The 18,348-nt window shown below is 33.5% G+C and overlaps 1 protein-coding gene and 1 long non-coding RNA gene across 49 annotated transcripts in view; one reads left to right on the forward strand and one right to left on the reverse strand.

Annotated features, from left to right (window-relative positions):
- Positions 1–11,445, forward strand: part of zgc:112994 — a 49,826-nt gene extending 38,381 nt beyond the window's left edge. For 15 of the 48 annotated variants that reach the window (XM_017353570.4, XM_017353572.4, XM_017353574.4 and 12 more), the window contains 4 exons: positions 562–687; positions 2,184–2,261; positions 7,273–7,476; positions 9,764–11,445. In XM_017353570.4, the coding sequence (XP_017209059.1) occupies positions 562–687; positions 2,184–2,261; positions 7,273–7,476; positions 9,764–9,829 (474 nt within the window). In that variant the 3' untranslated portion in view covers positions 9,830–11,445. The remainder of the gene's footprint in view (positions 1–561; positions 688–2,183; positions 2,262–7,272; positions 7,477–9,763) is intronic. The other 33 variants (XM_021469808.3, XM_017353573.4, XM_017353576.4 and 30 more) reach the window with 4 other exon arrangements.
- The window catches only part of LOC137489144 (uncharacterized), a 34,329-nt gene continuing 27,104 nt past the window's right edge, over positions 11,124–18,348 (reverse strand). The window contains exons 2-3 of the long non-coding RNA XR_011008504.2: positions 16,444–16,637; positions 11,124–12,752 (exon numbers count right to left, since the gene is read on the reverse strand). This is a non-coding gene — a long non-coding RNA (uncharacterized lncRNA). The remainder of the gene's footprint in view (positions 12,753–16,443; positions 16,638–18,348) is intronic.

The following is an 18,348-nucleotide window of genomic DNA, read 5'->3' on the forward strand; positions in this document are numbered from 1 at the left end:
CTGAAGCAGCTGATATTCATTTATAATGAGGAAGGGTAGAGGGTTGCTGAAGAGCTACTGATAGATTTCAGCTGCTGTCTGGGCTTTCACTGTCTTTCCACACCTTTCTTTCTTCATGTGTTCAATACTTTTTCCCCGCTTCATTTCATTACACATTACTTCATTTGTAAAGTAAATAGATTTGCTTTCTTTGCACATATGGATTTCTGTGGTTGTTACTAACATCTGGTGAAAATTTCAAGTCAACAGCACCTTTAGAAATATGTTTTCTGAGAAAAATTGTGATGTGTTAATACTTATTTCCCCCACTGTAGATCTATAGTTTTTTACCCTCATTTTAGAAAGTGCCACAACAGTATTCGTTTAGATAAACAAATCAACATCTGCCAAATAATCAGTAGTTTAGTTTAGTGGGATGTGATCTGCTTTATCCTCTGCTTTAACTGACCATTCAGTCATAAACTTCTCCACAATCAACTGACCGCCTTCTTTCATGCTGCTCTTCTCATGTGCTTCTACTGAAACTGTCTTTTTTGTGTGTCTGTTGTTTGTCTTGGGCAGCAGGTAGACTCATCTAAGAGCAGCACTCTCGAGGCGGCCGCCAAACCCGAAGAACCTCCAGCGCCAAAACCAGAAGAGAAAAAGCTGGAGAAGAAGTCAACTTTCGGGAACATGTTCAAACCCAAGGTAAAGCCCTGATGAGCACCAGCGCGTCTGTGTGCAGGGTTTCTGTGAGGTCCCAAACAAGTCTAAAATTTTAACGAAAATAAATAAATAAATTTGCTTTAAAATAATTAAATATCAAGATCACTATTATGCATTGAAATTGATACTAGAACCACCACATGGTTAACTTTACCAAAAGCTGGGTAATAGATTTATCATCAAATAAAACAGTCCACCAGTCTTTTGTTTTTTACTAAAATGGTATTATTTAAAAAGTAATGAAACCCCCCTCTCACAGTTCAAGTCTACCTTATTTTTTAAATTTATTATTATTATTTTTTTAAAATGAATCACTTAAATAAGTGTGGAAAGCTATGAAGAGAAGAAAAAGAGGAGAGCGAGCAACAGTCATTTATCAGTGGCTCATACTGATTAGGACTAAAACCAGAACCAAAATATGCAAAATTTTTACATTTTAAAGAGGGCTTACTTTAAAATTTTGACACATGCAAACTTACTTTAAAGGGACAGAAACGTCTTCGAACATTGGATTATTTTTATTATATTAATATTATAAATATTTGTATTATATTATTTAATAAATAACACAAAAATGTATTTTATTAACATCTACCTCTGTACCTTAGCTGTATCCCTTCTAAACTTTACTCAATGGAATGCTTTGAAAGTTGTGTTTGTCAGTTTTTGAATACTGTGTGAATCAGCTAATAGACGCAGGTTTCAAAAGCCTCAGTATCCGTGTAGGCACTCTTGTAAACTGGCAGTCATTACATCTGATCACAGCCATATCTTTTGAGTTCATGAACACAACGGCCAATCAGCGCTCTTCATGAATCTTATTCCTTCATTCATTTTTGTCCTGTTTAGTCCCTTTATCAATCTGGGGTCGCCACAGCGGAATGAATTGCTCACTTATCCAGCATAAGTTTTATGCAGCAGATGTCCTTCCAGCCGCAACCCAGTACTTGGAAACACCCATACACTCTAGCATTCACACACATACACTATGGCCAGTTTAGCTTATTCAATTCACATATAGTGCATGTCTTTGGACTGTGGGGGAAACCGGAGCAGCGGTATTATAATATTAATAATTTGATAATATAATAATATTATAATAAACAATATTATAATTGTCCTTTGTAGGAAACTTCTTGAAATATTCATCAGGAAATAAAAACTGGATAGTTACTAAGGATTATTAGAAAACATTTTTTATGATTTAAAAAAACAATAATATTGTAATCAAGGTCATAGAAGTTACTATATTTGGTTCTTCGCTCGATAATGGATTAATAACTGGTCATTCAAAACTGCGCCACAGGTCAAATTTAGCTATTAAATGGCACAGAATTTGCCATTTCATCACCTTGGTTTCAGTTTAATTTAGAAGGGTGTTAAAAGTGTTAAATTGGGACCTGCAGAAACCCTGTGTGTGTATGTGTGAGTCTCAGGTTGTGTGTGTGCGTACAGTAACAAGTTTGTGTGAATTTGAGGTACTGTTAGGTCAGGTGAGCTCTAGGATCCAGGCAGTGGCGTCCAGCGCTCGTGTGTCCCTCATGTCTGCTGGAGCGGTAAATCATACCAGATACAGCGGCCCCACAGATCTAACCACACTCACTCGCTCACTGACCCAATGATTGATTGATTGATTGAGCTGCTCCGGCTCATGTTTGTGTTGCTTCAAGCCTCATATGAAGTGTCAGTGGTTCAGTTATTAATGATTAAAAGTATGTCAGTATTTCAGCAGTGTAACCGAGCCTGCTCTGAGTAATTCAGCTCTAATGGAGTCTGTCATTCTTATTTCTGTCATTCTTATTTCTTTCATTCTTATATTCTTTCATTCTTTTTCCCTTTTAAGTTTGTACATTTACTTTCTTTTCTATCTTTCTTTCTCTCTTTCTTTTTTACTTATTTATTTTTCTTCTTTCTTTTTCTCTTTGTTTCTTTCTCTATCATCTATCTATCTATCTATCTATCTATCTATCTATCTATCTATCTATCTATCTATCTATCTATCTATCTATCTATCTATCTATCTACCTACCTACCTACCTACCTATCTACCTATCTATCTATCTATCTATCTATCTATCTATCTATCTATCTATCTATCTATCTATCTATCTATCTATCTATCTATCGATCGATCTATCTATTTGTCTGTCTGTCTGTCTGTCTGTCTGACTGTTTATATAATTGTCTGTCTGTCTATATGTCTATCTAGCATTCCATCCATCCATCCATCCATCCATCCATCCATCCATCCATCCATCCATCCATCCATCCATCCATCCATCCATCTATTTGTCTGTCTGTCTGTCTGTCTGACTGTTTATATAATTGTCTGTCTGTCTATATGTCTAGCATTCTATCCGTCCGTCCGTCCGTCCTTCTGTCTGTCTGATTGTTTATATAATTGTCTGTCTGTCTATATGTCTATCTAGCATTCCATCCATCCATCCATCCATCCATCCATCCATCCATCCATCCATCCATCCATCCATCCATCCATCCATCTATCCATCTATCTATCTATCTATCTATCTATCTATCTATCTATCTATCTATCTATCTATCTATCTATCTATATTCATTCATTCATTCATTCATTCAATGTTTCTATTCATTCATCCTTTTTATTCTTTAATTCCATTTTTTTCATTCATTCTTCCCTTTTTTCTAATTTCTTTCTTTCCTTCATTTTGTTTTTGTTCTTCATTCATGATTTTGGTTCTTTCTTTTCTCTTATTTTTCTATTCCTCTTTCTTTTTCTTTCTATTCATTCGTTTTCATTAATTCTACCTTTTTTCCTTCATTTTGCATTATTTTCCCCTCATTTCTCTTTTTAGTTTTTGCTCCTCCTTCACTTGATCTTGCAGTTTTTATTCACTTTAAATGTTCAAATCTGATACACTTGTCTTCAATTTGTTTCTTTCATTTTGATTTTACTTGCTTCTTTTCTATTCTTTTGATTTGTTCTTCATTTGTGTTCATTCACTCATTCATTTATCTTTTGTGTTCTTCCTGCCTTTTCTTACATGTTTATTTGTTTTTTCATTCGTTTCTTTCATACTTTCAACATTTCCTCATTCCTTCTTTCATTTGTTTATTGGTTAGTTCCATTTCTTTCTTTCTTTCTTTCTTTCTTTCTTTCTTTTTTCTTTCTTTATTAATGCTTTTCCTTTTTCCTTCTCTTTTGCATTTCTGTTTGTGTCTTTGATGTTTGCTATAGTGTAATTGGTGTCACTTGTTCGTATATTTTGTGCAGCAGCTTTGCTGTAATCTTTTTGTGATTTTTAAAAATAATAATATTTACAGTTGAAGTCATAATTATTAGCCCCCTTTGAATTATTATTATTATTTTTTTTTTTACCTTTTTAAATATTTCCCAAATTATGTGTAACAGAGATAGGAAATTTTCACAGTATGTCTGATAATATTTTTTCCTCTGTAGAAAGTCTTATTTATTTTATTTCGGCTAGATTAAAAGCAGTTATTAATTTTTTAAAACCCATTTAAGGTCAAAATTATAAGCCCCTTTAAACTACTGTTTTTTTTCGATAGTCTACAGAACAAACCATCGTTACGCAATAACTTGCCTAATTACCCCTAACTGCCTAGTTAAACTTATTAACCTAGTTAAGCCTTTAAATGTCACTTTAAGCTGTATAGAAGTGTCTTGAAAAATATCTAGTCAAATATTATTTACTGTCATCAAAATTCTCTTCGTTAAACAGAAATTGGGAGGAAAAAAAATTAACAGGGGGGCTAATAATTCTGATTTCAACTGTATGTTCATTAATTTTTACTATGTTTAATGTTTGGGGTCAGTAAGATTGTATTAATGTTTTTGAAAAAAAATATTTATTTTACTCACAAAATATGCATTCATTTGATTGAAAAAAATGTCATTTTGGCAAAAAGAATTACAATTTAATATAATTTAAATTAATCTAATATGCTTAATCTGTGCTGATTTCTCTTTCTTTTAAATGTTAAAACAGTTGCTTTCAGGATTCTGAATTTGAAGATTAAAATACTAAATTAGTGTCTAGTATTAGGTCTTTTGTAAAATTTATATTTTGCACAATTCAATGCATCCTTGCTGAATAAGTATGTGAAGTTTTAGATAAAAATAAGTTATCATTTTTTAAATACTCTTTGAATAATGTTGCGCTGACTCCAAACGAACATGATTGAATAATATATTGATTGTAAATACATACATACAGTCAAGGCCGAAATGATTTACACCGCTGGCAAAATCTGACTTAAAGTAACTTTTATTTAGCCAAGTAAATAAGTAAGTCAGGCTTCTGCCAAAAAAATACTAAGAAGATGCACAAGAGGCATCATGTTGAAAACAAACATACTTCTCAGCTTTTATTTACAGTTGAACAAAAGCTTTAAGAATTTGCCAGCAGTGTGAGTAAATTCGGGTTTGACTATGAGGTGCCGTATAGGATTTAAATCAAACTTTGCTTATCAACAAATACATAAAACACGTGTATATGCACCTATAAATTACTCGCATATACACCTCTACTACTGGATGTTAAAAACAACATGGATGAAACTTGTGTATATACATATAAACTTGATGCATAAATACACCCAAATACACACGCACATACATATAAACTCGATCCTCACATAAACACCCACATTAACACACGCACATACATATAAACCTGCTGCATGCAAACACACTTATACACACTCACATATACATATAAACTCGATTCTCGCATAAATACCCACATTTACATGCACATACATATAAACTCGAAGCATGCAAACACACCTATACATACTCGCATATACATATAAACTCGGTCTATGCATATACACCTTCAACAACACGCGCACATACACAAACTCACTGCATGCAAACACACCTATAACATCTCGTGCAAACATACAAAAAAAATAAATAAATAAAATTCACAGACATTTATCATATTGGTTATTGCAAAGCTTATGAAATAGAAATAATGTGATTAATAGAGGGATTAAATATGTTAAATTATGACCATATGTTATATAAAATATTAGTCTATATAAATAGACTATTCAAAATAAGAAATATTTTTATTTAAAACCTTTTAATTTAATTAGGTAATTACATACACAAATATAAATGGACAGATAGAACCCTTAAAGGACGTTCAAAAAGCAACCAGAATTATGAATATAAATGTATACTCAAACTAAACTCCTCTTTTCTAGTGCAAATGTTAATGTAGCATATAGTCTTCTTGTTTTGTTTTTTACATTTTTATAATTATTATGCTTTTTATATGTTTTTACAATGTGGGTGTCAAAATTGTAAGATTTTGGTATCATTTTGATTTGTTAATTATTCAGCATATCCAAAAAAAAAAAAAAAAAAAAACGCTGATTAAAAGTCTCTGCTCATCATGTTGGTCAAGTTAACCCCCATGGAAAAGCTATATATATTATCTGGACACTCCTTTTGTGTTTAATAACTACTACTTATATTTTTACAGCAGCTGTCATCCAGCATTTTGGTGCATTAGCCTGTTTATTGATGACAGGAAAACCCACTTAAGTGCATTCCTGCCCCCTACTGGACATAAGTGTGTATCATAACCCTTGACGAATAGTGACACCAATAATAAAACAAACATAAACTAATATTAGACAAACATATTTTATTCAAAATGATTACTTAAGCAACTTTACATTTATTAAACCATAATAACATTTCCGAGAGTTTAATTGCATAATAAACCTTTAATTTTGCAGGAGCATTCCTTTGCATTACCTTTTTATTTATTTATTTTTTTAGAATTAGCATAATCTATTTTCATAATTCAACAGATGTAATTCCTCTATTAATCACATTATTTCTGTTTCTTAAGGTTTGCAATAACCTGATTCATGACAAATAATAATCTTGTTCATTACACTCAAAGGACTTTTACGTTGAAATTAAACGACTTCCTTTTAAAGTGAAATAACTTCCTTTTACTGTGAAAATTCATACATACACACATATGAAATCACTTGCATATATGTATATACACAACTAACTTTATATATGTTTGTGAATTTTATTTTGTATTTTTTGCACAAGTGTCATTTGGGTGTTTATGCACACATCAAGTTTATATTCTTATGTGAGAGTTTATGGGTGTATATGCATAGATCAAGTTTGTATGTATATGTGAGTGTGTATAGGTGTGTTTGCATGCAGCAAGTTTATATGTATGTGCGTGTGTTAATGTGGGTATTTATGTGAGGATCGAGTTTATATGTATGTGCGTGTGTATTTGGGTGTATTCATGCGTCAAGTTTATATGTATATACACAAGTTTCATCCATGTTGTTTTGAACATCCAGTAGTATAGGTGTATATGCGAGTAATTTATAGGTGTATATACACGTGTTTTATGTGTTGATAAGCAAAGTTTGATTTAAATCCTATACGGCACCTCATATTTGACTCTGTTGGTGTATATATATATATATATATATATATATATATATATATATATATATATATATATATATATAGTATGCATGTGATTAACCGTAAAAAAATGTATATTAACCCAGGCACCAGAATCCAAGAAGGAGACTCCAGCTCCAGTGGCAGAAGCTGCTCCACTTGTAAAAGCCAAAGAAGAGCCCAAACCTGCCGCTCCACCTGCACCACAACCAGCCCAGGACAACAAATCAGTCGCAAGCACAGACGCCTCCCCCAACATGCCCCGAAAACTGGAGAAGAGGAACTCGCTGCAGCTCTTCTTCAAAAACCTGGTTAAGTAGAAACACGAGAGTAGAGAGAGTTGATCCAGGACACATCAGCAATCTGTGTAGTTTAACTGTATGTAGTAAATGCTGTCAAGAAAACATTTAGTCCTTCTGTCCGACATCTAACCGTCCTGATTATTTTGGTTTTGCTTGCTGGCTATAAAATAATCGTAATGATCTTCAAGGTGATGAACTTAACACTAAAATCAGCTTTGACAGCATATGGACACTAGATGGCATCAGTTTCCACCATCTAGAGATTATTAAATGGGTTTCACATAAACACCAGCCCTTATTTATATTATTCTGCTTTAATAATTTCTGATTTACATAATGTGTATTTAATGATGATTCCAATATTTTAAAATGTTTGTAAGATACTTAAAATAAACTGAGCACATGAGAAATATTGATAGCACTTTATTTTACAGTTGTGCATATTTGTTGTATTAATTACACATGGCAGAAGGTGATTTACTTGCTTTTCCAGTACAAACATTCCTGAATCAAGGTACATTTGCATTTAAGCACAATAGCTTCATGCATTTTATTCATTTTTAAGTCGTTTAATTTCTAAAACAAGGAGAAAATCTCTGCTAGTGGCCCCAGAAATTACTTTTAATTAGAAGATATTTGTAAATATATATTTAAATCAATTACATTTGATTAATTTGCTTATCATGTGTCTTGATTTAGAAATGTTTAGATTTTTGAACTGTAAAGCAATTCAGAAATACAGAGTAAGAAATGTAGTTTTGCTGTGTAATACTACTGTCGGTTCTAACCCTAAAGCTATACCCCTAAACCTAATGTTAACCCCGCTTTATTACCAGAGCTTTCACAGAAGTGCACATACTGTAAAATAAAGTGCAAAGTAAATATTACATGTTATATTTTTATTGCATGAATAATATTGCATGAAATAATAATAATAATAATATCTAATAATATTGCATAAATCTCATCATCTATGTATGTTTTTTGAATTGTTGCTGCAATATTTTCAACTTCCTAAATAAAAAGTAATTTGTGTAATTATGCACAGTTATGTGATGATTACAGTAAGTCTTAAAAGTATGAAATTATCATCATTAGGGCCAGAAACTGGTAACCAATCACAATAATGCTATATGTTTAGTGTCTAATTCATGTTAATTTGTACAATCTGATTTGTACATTTTAGTATAATTTGCTCATCGCCCACTGAGGGTTAGGGGTGGGGTTTGGAGCCACGCCTCCTTTTAAAAACATTACGTTTTCATATTAAGTCTTATAAATTTGTACGATTAGTCACTTTTATGTAAGCCATAACACTCAAGACCGGTTACTCACTGAAGCTAAGCAGGGCTGAGGCTGGTCAGTACCTGATGAGAGACTACATGGGAAAACTAGGTTGCTGTTGGAAGTGGCGTTAGTTAGGCCAGCAGGAGGCGCTCAACCTGCGGTCTGTGTGAGTCCTAATACTCCAGTATAGTGAAGGGGACACAGTGAGCACCGTCTTTCAAATGAGATGTTAAACCGTGGTCCTGACTCTCTGTGGTCATTAAAAACCCTATAGCACTTCTTGTAGAGAGCAGGGTGTCCTGGCCAAATTCTCGTCATCAGCCCTTGCTGATTATGGCCTCTGAATCATCCCCATCCACCGAATTGGCTGTATCACTGTCTCTCCACTCAATCCTATAGCTAGTGTGGGGTGAGCGCACTGGCGCATTGTCCTGTGGCTGCCGTCGCATCATGCAAGTAGATGCTGCACACTGGTGGTGGTGAGGAGAGACCCCCCCCGCTCATGATTGTGAAGCGCTTTGAGTGTATGGCCATACACAATTAATGCGCTATATAAATACACACATTACATTACGTTACATTACAAGTGTGATTGCAGAGTGACACATAAAATGCAGAAGCTCACAACGGCTTTAAAGTATGCGCCGTGTGGTATGTTGATCACTTGACACAAATATAAATCAGGTTTTATGGAGCACGCTTGCTTATGGATAACCTTAACACTAACATACTCATACTAACACCCTATTTAATTTCTCATCCTGCACCGCATATATATAACCTAAATAATAAATCATACAAATTCACATACTAGAACTACGCTTGAAAGGGACGTGTTGGAGCAGGATCTACTGTTGATACTTTAGCAAATAAGGCAGCAGTTGTCAGACAGGTTACGAGGGGTTTTGCTTCAGGCAGCATTACAGATGATGAGCAGTAAAAATACATAAACACTTCCTCAGTAAACTGGGATCACTAATGTTGCGTTATGCGTTGGTGTGTCTCGCAGGGCCAAAAGCGCCATTCTGATGCCGGAGTGCAAACGGAGCCTGTGGCAGCCGAGAAGGCCAAATAAAAACCCCGACTTTGTTTTTGAACGTACATCTTTGCCAATACCCTTGGCAAGCATGCAAACAGAAACACACTTAAATGTCATGAGCAAATGTTGGGCCCAATTAATTTCAGTTATCTGACTCTAAATCTGAAAATTACGACATGCATTGATGGAGAGAGAGCAAAAGTAAGTGTTCGGATATTTCCTGTTAGGCAAGTGCTACTTGTGTTTTTGAATGGAGGGACTAACTTGTGGTGTTTTCCCACAAAGAAACATGTCAGAGTTGTGTAATGTGGCTTTTGATGGGAAAGTGAAAGTGAAAATGTAACTCTAGCTTAAAGATACAAATCTCTTCCTTATTTTCTGTGCATGTTAAAATGTAAAAATATGTAAGTAATGTCAACTAATGCTATACTTGCATTGCACAATAAACTGCCTTTTCACCTGTACAATGCATGTAGCATGCTTGACGTGAAAAGTATTTCTGTAATCACACACCATCTGATTGTAAAAACTATTACCCATAAATAGCTTTTTTCAATCAATGTGCTCTTTGAAACTCCACTGTAAGTGCTAAAGCCTGAATTGCTCATCATAGAAACACCATGTATTACAACGTACTTCAATGCAAATGTTATTTTCCTTTCTTGCCTTGTTTTCTAGTACTAACAAAATGCTTAAAATATGAAAAAACATTGCCAATGAACAGGGTCAGCCTTTTATTTTTACATTGTAAAACCCAATTAGTTAAGGTAACTCAAACCATTTGAGGAAACCGATTGCAACAAACCATTTAAGTTTAAAAATGAATCCTAATGAGTACTGTGAACTCAATCCATTTGAGCACAGTAAAACCCAATAAATGGAGAGAGCTCAAACCAAAGGAGTACTTTAAAACCCAATGAGTTAAGGCAACTTAAACCGTTTGAGGAAACCGATTGGTGCAAACTATTTGAGTAAAAAAAATCTATTTTAAAAAAATGTAAAATGACTCCATTTAAGCTGAAGTAATGAGGTATTTCATTAACTCTTTACCTTCATCCCTGAGTTCAAAACTCTTTTCTAATGAGTACAATTAACTTTCATTCAATTTTGAGTTAACTACAATCTTTTCATTTGATAAAGTTGACTGTTGGGTTTTACAGTGAAGTAAATATCTTGTTTTCAGAATGTTTGGTTATTTAAACTGGAATTTGTCCATATTTGCGACCCAGTTTTCATCTTTTTAAAAAAAACTTCATTTGCTTTTATTTACACTTATAAACAGCTAGCAAATACTTTATTAATATTAGCGTAATACTTTTTTTTTGTTGTTGCTTGGCTGTCCTGACCAAGGGTGACTAATAGAAAATGAAGCTATTTAAATGTTCCAGGTGTTTTTCCCCCATGAACACGTCACTTGCTATTAGAACAATATATAAAGTGTTTTACAATTACGCAGTATACAATGTACATCCAACTCTCTTCTACAGTCACGTACTGTACAGTTTCTTTTTCTAATGTTCTCTATATTTATAAAGAATAGATGGGCCTAATTCAGAATATATCTATCAATCTTAGACTTTCTGTATGTCCTTTGTTGCATCTTTGTTTATTTAACCAATTTATACAAATAAAAATAATTTCCCTCCTCTTTACATTGACTCATTCTATTTTTAAAACTATATATCACTTATCCACGTTTTAGGAACAATAAATAATAACTTGACTTCTAGTTGATCACTTGGTATCAGAGTTGGCTTATATGAAAGGCAAAGGCCTCTAGATTACGCTTATTTTAGCAGTATAAAACATGATCATTCCTTAATTTTTAAATATTTAATTAGAACAGTAAAATCTGACTTTGCTTAGACAAAAGTCTTGTTACTTAACAGAAATAATGTACAGTATAGAATATGTGCAGTCATGGTGCAGTGGAGCAAGAATGAATATTGTGTCTGACTCCCATGAGCTTGGAGGACTGCATCCATACATCTCTGCAATGACTCAAATCACTTATTAATAAAGTCATCTGGAATAACAAAGAAAGCGTTCTTGCAGGACTCCCATAGTTCATCAAGATTTTTTGAATACATCTTAAATGCCTCCTCCTTTATATTACCCCAGACATGCTCGATAATGTTCATGTCTGGTGATTGTGCTGGCCAATCCTGGAGCATCTTGACATTCTTTGCTTTCAGGAGTTTTCATGTGGAGGCTGAAGTATGAGAAGGAGCGCTATCCTGCTGAAGAATCTGCCTCTCCTGTGGTTTGTAATGCACGCTGCCATACTGAATGTAACCCCAAACCATGATTTTTCCTTCACCAAACTTGACTGATTTCTGTGAGAATCTTGGGTCCATGTTGGTTCCAATAGGTCTTCTGCGGTATTTGTGATGATTGGGATTCATCTGAAAAATCTACCTCCTGCCACCCTTCCAAATGATCAACTAGAAGTCAAGTTATTATTTGTTGCTCTTACAACTGAGATCAATGACAAGACTTTTGTCAGGCTGTGGCTATAAGTTGAATACATTTGATTTAATCTAAAAGAAATGAGTGCAAGAAAGACTTTTTTACAGTGTATGTGGTTGTTAGTCTCTCATGATAAGTTATGATTAAGGCGAAAGCTCATTTTTAAGTAGTTTATTTTTAAAGGGCAGATATTTGCAGAGAGTATTATGTCAGTCTTTGTCAGGACCGCCCACAGTCAATACACAGTTTGGAAAACAATAAAGACGTGAAAGAAGCAGCATGTTATCCTGTGCATTTACCGTGAGTGTGCTCGCATTTCTCTGTCCAGCAGTGTGTTGTGTGGGAGAGGGGGTTTGGGGCTGGAGAGAGGGGTTTGTCGGGACCCTTGTCAGCACTAATGTGTGTCACTGCTGATAGAGAGAGAGAGAGATCTGAGTATGGATCAGATTCCTGGAGCCTCAGGGGGCCGAGACATTCCCAGGCTCCATTACTGCAGAAACATAAGGAAGAAAAACAGTCAGAATTATTTCACACTGTCTATAGATTTATATACACACAAAATAATGATGTATCTCAAAAGCTTGTGATTGGTAAGATTTTTTTATGGTTTTGTCAGAAGCATCATATGCTGATTGATAATATTGCAATTTAAAATAGCTGCTTTATATGTATATATCTGATCTATCCATCCATCCATCCATCCACCCATCCATCCATCCATCCATCCATCCATCCATCCATCCATCCATCCATCTATCTATCGTTCTATCGTTCTATCGTTCTATCTATCCACCCTCACGTAGCCCTTTTCTATCCATTCATCAATCTTTAGCCTATATATAAATCTGTCTATATATTAATTTATAGTAATCCATCCGTCCACCCTCACTTACCCCTTTTTTATCCATTCATCCATCTTTAGCCTATATATGAATTTGTCTATATATTTATTTATAGTAATCCATCCATCTATCCACCCTCACTTAGCCCTTTTCTATCCATTCATCCACTTTTAGCCTATATATGAATTTGTCTATATATTATAGTAATCCATCTATCTATCCACTTTCACTCAGCCCTTTTCCATCCATTCATCCATCTTTATCCTACATATTTAATTGACTATATATTAATTTAGTCTATCTATCTATCTATCTATCTATCTATCTATCTATCTATCTATCTATCTATCTATCTATCTATCTATCTATCTATCCTCATTTTCCCTTTTCTAATTATTCATTTGTTTATTTATCTATAGCCTATACATTAATTTATTCATATATTTTACATTTTAATTGCACTTTGATATTAAACGTTTCGACATAATTTGTGAAGCTATACAAAATTCAACTTGATTTTTTAAAGAGTCCAAAAATAATGAAAATGTACTCTTTAATTACTCGCAATCAATTGAGGAAACCTTTACTAGTCTCTTTTTTATTTCTGCTGAACCTAAAAGAGGATATTTTGAAGAAAGCTGGAAACCTCTCACCAATCGACGTCCATAGTAAGAAAAACAAATGCAAAAGAATGGTTACCGGCATTCAACTTTCTCCAGAATATCTTCTTTTTACAAGAAAGAAAGCCAAACAGGTTTGTGACAAGTGAGTAAATTATGACAGAACTTCCGGCTTTTGAGCGAACTGTCTCTTTAAGTCACTCGACATGACTTGATTCAACCTTAAAATGATTATATTGTTAGAAAGAGGCCTATTAGATCGCATAAGCAGTCTATGTTCGCTTTAGAGTATTAATGCAGTAAAGCTAGAGCAGGATTGCTGAGGTGTGGTTCCCTCCAGTATGTGTATATTAAAGAGCTCTGGTGCGTCGTGCTGACAGACGCTTTGCTCAACACTGCAGGTATTGTAGAAACCCCCACCGCCATCAAGTTACACTGACAGACATGTGAAATAACACAATCCTCCAACATTCAGTCGTTATTTAATCAAACTCATATCTAGAAACTCAGAGATCCGCACTGAATGAACACGAGTCGATGACGAGAGTTGTTATTATTTTTAAACGAACTTTTAACCGTTCACGTTTCAAACAAAATAATTTTAGGCGTTTGCTGTAAAACCAAAAACATCACACTGAAACCACAAATTCGCCGTGGTTTTGATAGAATGGACATGGATCTTGGTATTTGTAGTAACGTATGTTAGGCTAAAACAAGTGTTGTTCAAACTGTTACTTGAGTGAAATCTGATATAGATATCAAACGGTATGGTTAGGCCCTATTGCAAATGTATGGTAATTGCATGGCACACAAGTTCATTTGGATTCTATAAACATATATGTAAAAAATTATTGACATATATGGCAAAAAAATGGCCGCGTTTGGACGATATACATGTTTTCAACCATTGAAACTAAGTACACATAGGCTTTTTGTTAACGTGTGTGTACTTCGCAATATTTTGACATGGCATAGGTATATTTTGTTAATTAAAAAGAGAAGTTGTAGTATGTAGCTTTGTATATTTATCAGCTTTCTCGAAAGGAGTTGTGCACCTAAACCAATCTACAACCAGCTTGACCAGCCAGGCTGAGAGCCCAACCAAAACCAGCTATGTCCAGCTTAAACCAAGCTGGGCTAGCTGGTAATTTTCCAGCCTGACCAATTAGGAGTAGCCTAGAAATAGCTGGAAACCAGCCTGGAAATGGCCAAAACCCCTTTAAAACCAGCCAACAAGGAGGCTGGTTTAAGCTTTTTTATGCAGGGATACAGCTGTAATTATATCAAATAGTGAGTAATTTCGTAAGAACAGTTTTGAAACTTGCCTCCTGTAGATTGTGCACATAATAATGCTCTTCGCCGTCTTGTTTTATGAATATTCTCCGTACTAACAAATTCATTTGTCAAGTTCCTTGTTCTTCCACAAGGTGTCTCCCCATCTGTGTTTCTCGGCTGGTTTTGCTAGTGGTTTCTCTTTAAAAACTTCCACAGATTTATCAGAGAGGCACGAGTACTTTTTATAAACAACAAACCGAATGCATCTTCATTTTATATTACTGGATATTTTTACTAGACTACTTTAAGAAAATAATTATGGTTGAAAAACTCACCAAGAAGCACACTGCCTGTTTAATCCAGCCTACTTTACATATATTGTATTAGTTTTGTTTTTGTTTTTTGTAAAGAAACCCAAACTAAACTAAATATATGGAATCTGCTCATTTTTTATTATTTTTATTACGTTTTATGGTTATATTAATTATGTTGTTTTTTTTTATTCAATTACTAACTTTATTTTTATTAAATGATCTAATTTATTAGCTGATTAGTATTGGATTGTGCATATTGCGTATATTAACACATTAATTCATTACATTTTTGTTTTATTATTTTTTTTAGATGTACTTTAAACTTTAGCTTTTGTTAATAGTTTGTGTTATTTGTTTTATTTAGATTTTTTTTACATTTCTAGATTTTCATTAATGTTACTTTTATTATTCATTTATTTGATTATTATTATTATTATTAATTTTGTATTTATAGCATTTCGTTGTTTTATTTCTTTGTTTGTTATTTATATTTTATTTTTATTAGGCTGTTAGCATTCTTTTTAAATATTTTTTTACACTAATATTTGTAAAATGTAATATAATTTTTAGATTACATTTTTTTATTAGATTATTATTAGGGTGCTAGATTGAATATTTTTGTATTATTTTATTCTAGTTTGATTGAATTGTTTTAATTTATTGTTAGTTTATTTATGGAGTGAATTATAGTTGTAGTTATAGTTAGTAAACTATATAACTATCTATTTAATAGATAGTGTGTGTGTGTGTGTATATATAAATATATATATATATATATATATATATATATATATATATATATATATATATATATATATATATATAAATTTTTTTAAAAATAAATAAATATTTATGTATCACATATCAAACCAGCACATCCTGTTGAATTTCTTTTCTGTACAGAAGATCAGTTCTATGTTGGCATATTTTTCATTTCTCAAAGTCCATCATTGGGGAAATTGCATTCTCCCTTTGAGCATAATGAACTGCAGACAGGAAGTTATTTTCAAAGGTGTTTTCCCAACTTCTGCCATCTCACATACACGTAAAGCAGTTGATTTCAACAGAATCCTCCCTTTCTAAAGCACTTCTTCAAAACTCTGCCATCAGCAAGATGATGAGGTGTTAACCTTAAATAAGCCTGCATGTACGCAGTCAGGGATCCCAGCTTTTCACCCCCACTGTCTGTCGCGTCACGTCAAACCGCATGTTTCCATCTCAAAAGCTCCACGATTTTCACCCTCAGTGGAGGATTTGCAGGACAAAAGAGCCTGAAACATTCTGGCCTGTTTACTGGCACATTCTTCCTCCTCCGGGACGGCTTCTGCAGAAAGCAAAACTTGTGTTAGAATCAGAGCTGGAATGCTTGTTTAAATAAGCTGATTCGTGAAGAGATTAGATTTGATCAGATTTTTCTCTTTTTTTTCTCCACAAATCAAATAACAAATACACATAGATATGTAACTTCAACAAGTTGTTAGCATTTCCATTTTATTTATGGTTTTGAAGTGCATTATGGGATGTTGATCTCTGCTCTGTCGACTTTTGATGCTGAAGATTCAACTCCACAGTTTAACAAAGTGACTTTTGTTGACATTTTAGTCGTTTTAAATAATAAAATGTTTAAGAAATAATATATAGACATAAATAAGGCTGTCAAATAACAGGAAATGTACAACACCAAACCAGACAATATACTTTAAACTATTACAAATGTTAAGTCACTTTTTTTTAGGGTAAAAGTTGTCAGAAGAAAGATTAAGCCCCCACAATTTGATTCAAAAGCATAAATAAATGGGGAAAATTAACCACTTAAACTCTGCTGCTATTTGGGGATTTCTGCCTGGATTTTGCCTACCCAAATTTAAAAGCTTCCCAAATCCACTTGCAGAGGTGTAAATGCAGAAATTTGGTATCATTTTAAAGAAAACCCTTTGAATTTTCATAAAACACCATTGAAAGTGTTTAAAATAACTGTATATGTCGTCTGTGTTATAATAAACACCTAAAAAAAAAGGCGCTTTTTGTATTTTTATTTTTTTTATAAACTCAAATTTGAAAGTGTACCTTTTAGGTTCTGTGTGGTCTACCGTGCTGTAATTAATTTTGTTGGTTCCTGCACATGTCTGTAATCATAGGAAAAAAGAAAAATGTCTCCACCATAATCTATGCAAAAGTTATTGTATTCCAACTGATGAGAGATGCTATACAAGCCACAGAGACCGATCCTTGTTTACATATTTCACTATTCTTTTGTTTGATCAAACATAATTCACTGTGTTTGGACCAAATCAGACATATTAAAGGATTACTTATGCACATCACCTCAAAAACAGAGGAGAATGGCCCTGAAGCGCACAGCATAAGGTAAGAGATGACCGCTGTCTGTGCTATCTGGGGCTGCTTATTGATCATGAATGTATTGTTTACATTTCTGCGCCATGGAAACACCACAGTTCATTCAACAACTGTTTGGCATATGAATATAATTCAGTAAAAAGAATGCAAGAACTGTATGAGCACCGGCAAGAGCTTTCATTTGAGCTATAACTTGTACATGTGTCATATGAAAAAATATGACAATGAACCAATATAAAATACCTAGCTCAGGTATCCAAAATACTGTTTATTTAAGTGTAAATAACTTTTATACAGTAGATTTAAAAATTAAAGTGATGGATATGTGCATAAAATATAGATTCCACACTTTCAAACGACACCACTTACGGGGGTCTGGTGCAATGCTAGCCCTTTAAATCTGAAAGCGAAAGTCGATGACGTCACAGAAACATGAATTACAAAATACAGAAAACTGCTAATTTATGAATTTTTTTTGCTGTGCCGTTACTGTATATTATATAAAATGATGTATTATATGAACATACAGTGCTCACCATTAGGGTTGTAACGGTATGATAATCGTCTAAAACAATACCACGGTTTGACGGTTTCGCGGTATACGGTATGTTACAAATGTTACAAAATGATAGAACAGTGAAGCAAATTTGACTTTTTCCAAATAATATATTTTTAGT

Source organism: Danio rerio, chromosome 23, assembly GCF_049306965.1.
Source record: "Danio rerio strain Tuebingen ecotype United States chromosome 23, GRCz12tu, whole genome shotgun sequence".
NCBI classification, from domain to species: domain Eukaryota; kingdom Metazoa; phylum Chordata; class Actinopteri; order Cypriniformes; family Danionidae; genus Danio; species Danio rerio.